The sequence below is a fragment of the Nanorana parkeri genome, unplaced genomic scaffold (assembly GCF_000935625.1).
Source record: "Nanorana parkeri isolate BGI_ZX_2015 unplaced genomic scaffold, ASM93562v1 scaffold1230, whole genome shotgun sequence".
Lineage (NCBI taxonomy): Eukaryota > Metazoa > Chordata > Amphibia > Anura > Dicroglossidae > Nanorana > Nanorana parkeri.
In genome coordinates this window covers 217485-219972 of record NW_017307498.1, presented here as the reverse complement: position 1 = coordinate 219972, position 2488 = coordinate 217485, and the positions used below count along the sequence as shown (strand labels likewise).

At 44.7% G+C, this 2488-nt stretch overlaps 1 protein-coding gene across 1 annotated transcript in view; it reads right to left on the bottom strand.

Annotated features, from left to right (window-relative positions):
• Positions 1 to 2488, bottom strand: part of LOC108797120 (amiloride-sensitive sodium channel subunit gamma-2-like) — a gene marked incomplete at its 5' end in the record, with an annotated part of 29872 nt that overhangs the window by 18962 nt on the left and 8422 nt on the right. Inside the window, 2 exons of the mRNA XM_018568694.1 lie at positions 559 to 722; positions 2205 to 2335. Coding sequence (XP_018424196.1) covers positions 559 to 722; positions 2205 to 2335 — 295 coding nt within the window. The remainder of the gene's footprint in view (positions 1 to 558; positions 723 to 2204; positions 2336 to 2488) is intronic.

The window sequence follows — 2488 nt, the reverse complement described above, 5'->3', positions numbered from 1 at the left end:
GGTGTAGCAGGTCATCATGTAGAGAGCAAGGAGAGGTCCTGTCCGGGGTTTATGTGTCGCCCAGATTCCTCTCTTACACCTTCCGGAACCTATAGTAGGCCCCAGGTTTTACGCTTTGCCTCAGTGGCAATTTAGTGCAGGTGAGGCCAACAGACAGAGCTCTGGAGCCTGGGGAGCAGACAGTCTATCTGCTGGAGCACAAGGTTGGTCAGTGTGTTTTGCTGAAGCCTGGCAAACAATAGGTTTGTACAGGTTGGTAGTCAGGACTATCGTATGTTTAGTTAGTGCCGGGACACGGCTAGGATTTTGTTTTTGAAGTATTTACTTTCTTTGAGCAATGTATATAGCCTGTGTGTTGCACCAATAAATGTAACACTGTTTGAAGAAAAGTCACTGGTCTGGTCTCTAAACCTTGCAAGATTGCTCACCCCAGGGAGCAATTGTACCCGCTACCTATTCCCCAGCTCACACCGGTAAAATAGTTTCCATAGTTGCACTTCAGTATGTAGCTGCTTGTCTAAGGCCATTATTCATGGAGAAGACATTGAAGTAAGTTACCTTCATCATGCCAATATCAGTCTCAGCTCCTGGAGGGACATTCACGCCCTCGTCCTCAGGAAACGGCATTTGGGATTGATCGTGGATGAGAAGGCGAATTCCGGCAGCATGTGACATGTCTCGTATGTATTCGATCTGTTGAATGAACAGCTCGAGGTGCAGTCCTGTCCAGAGCACAGTGATAAACATAAGATTTAGATGTACATAGGTAGTGGTGAATTTTGCTGCTGGAAGTGAACCCGTACGTTGTATATTCAGGGCGGATTAACACTTTAAATATCAACTGTACTCAAAAATGATTTTCTTCCCACCCACCTCTGACCCATCCTGCTAGGCTTTTGTTTCCCCTTATCTTTTGAAGTCAGATATACTCACCTAAGTTCCCCCTCTAGGTCCATTACCTCTGCCGATTCTGGGTGGGGGGGAATACAAATCCAGTGATGCGAAGATGCTTGAGACCGCCAGTCCCCTTCATTCCCTTCCACTGATATCAGTCCTCTTCTGGATCCTGAGAGGACCCTGGCCCAATAAACATCTAATGCAGACACTGACGTGGACACTCAAAGAAGAACCCAAGCAGTAAGTAAACACGTGTCTCTCCTTGGACTCCCCACAGTGAAGAGCTCAGTCCTTGAGAGGCCAGTTGGCAGCCCAAGGGCGAGGGAAGGTCCCTTTCTCAATATAAGATCCTACTCAGTGCTGACTAGGGACTTAGAAACAGAAAATGTGTTTGAGGCTTCAGGGGGAAACGGGAGCACATAGAAGGTATGTGTTCCTTACCCTCTAAGGAACGCTCAGCCAGTCTCAATGTAAGAAAACTGTACATAGGTCATGGCATGTGGCCCTGTACTTGGGGTGACTGCCAGAAACAGGATTGCACATGTACCAGTGTGCTCGTCTTACAGTCTGTGCACAGGCATCTATGCATTCTCAGCACTGGTGATGGTACCAAATTGTCTCTATAATCTACAACACTGCATGAAAACATGGCTTCCTAATTACCCGTTGCCTGACCTGCTGTTCTGCTTTCCTGTGTGAAACCTGGCTTGCTTTGTGACCTGCTTCTGGACCTGTAACTGCTTGTTATGACCTTGGTCTGCCTGCTTGACTCTGCTTATCTCCTTTTTCTTTTGTACATCTACTGCCCACTGGTTCCTGACCCTGCTTGAACTCTGAACTCTACTTTGCCTTCTGAATTGGTACCTCTGCTACCTGGCTGTTACCAACCCTTGCTTGTCTGATTTGTTGCTCCGGTGTTCCGGCATTTGGTTTCTGTCCAGTGGTCTCCAGCCTGTTCCATGCAATCACCATCTTCAACAGATCCAGTGCTGCCTGCAACTACAGCCACTTGTGCCACTCCTTGCCCTTAGTTGCCCTATTAGCACTTGTCCAGGAGGACAGGAGGTGCAAAAGAAGCCCCACTGTCAGCTTAGACTCTATCAGATCCCCTCCCTGCTATAAAAGGAACCTGTTGCTTTGCCCTGAGTGAGCGTAATACAATTTCACTTTCATTAAGAAAGAAATGAAGATAAGCAGCACAAAGGTGGCCTTTTACATATATTGTAATCTTCAACAGAGGGGAAGGGACAATAAAGAAATAAATAGGTGTGAGATTTCAGATGGGTTTAATTCACATGATGTCTTACCATACATAAAGCCAGCTTTGGTTATGTTCAGCGGCTTGGTACTGATAGGACTCCCTTTGAAATCTGTGGGCTTCTGGGAGTTGAATGTGTAACAGTTTCCAAATTTGTAGTTAATGAAACTGGAGAAGTAACTGGAAAAAAAGGAATGCATCAATCAAGAATTGAATTTTAATTAAAAAAATGAAAGAAAATGCATAAGTGGTCCGTACAAATTCTAAAAATACTTAAAAAAATACTGTATATATATATATATATATATATATATATATATATATATATATATA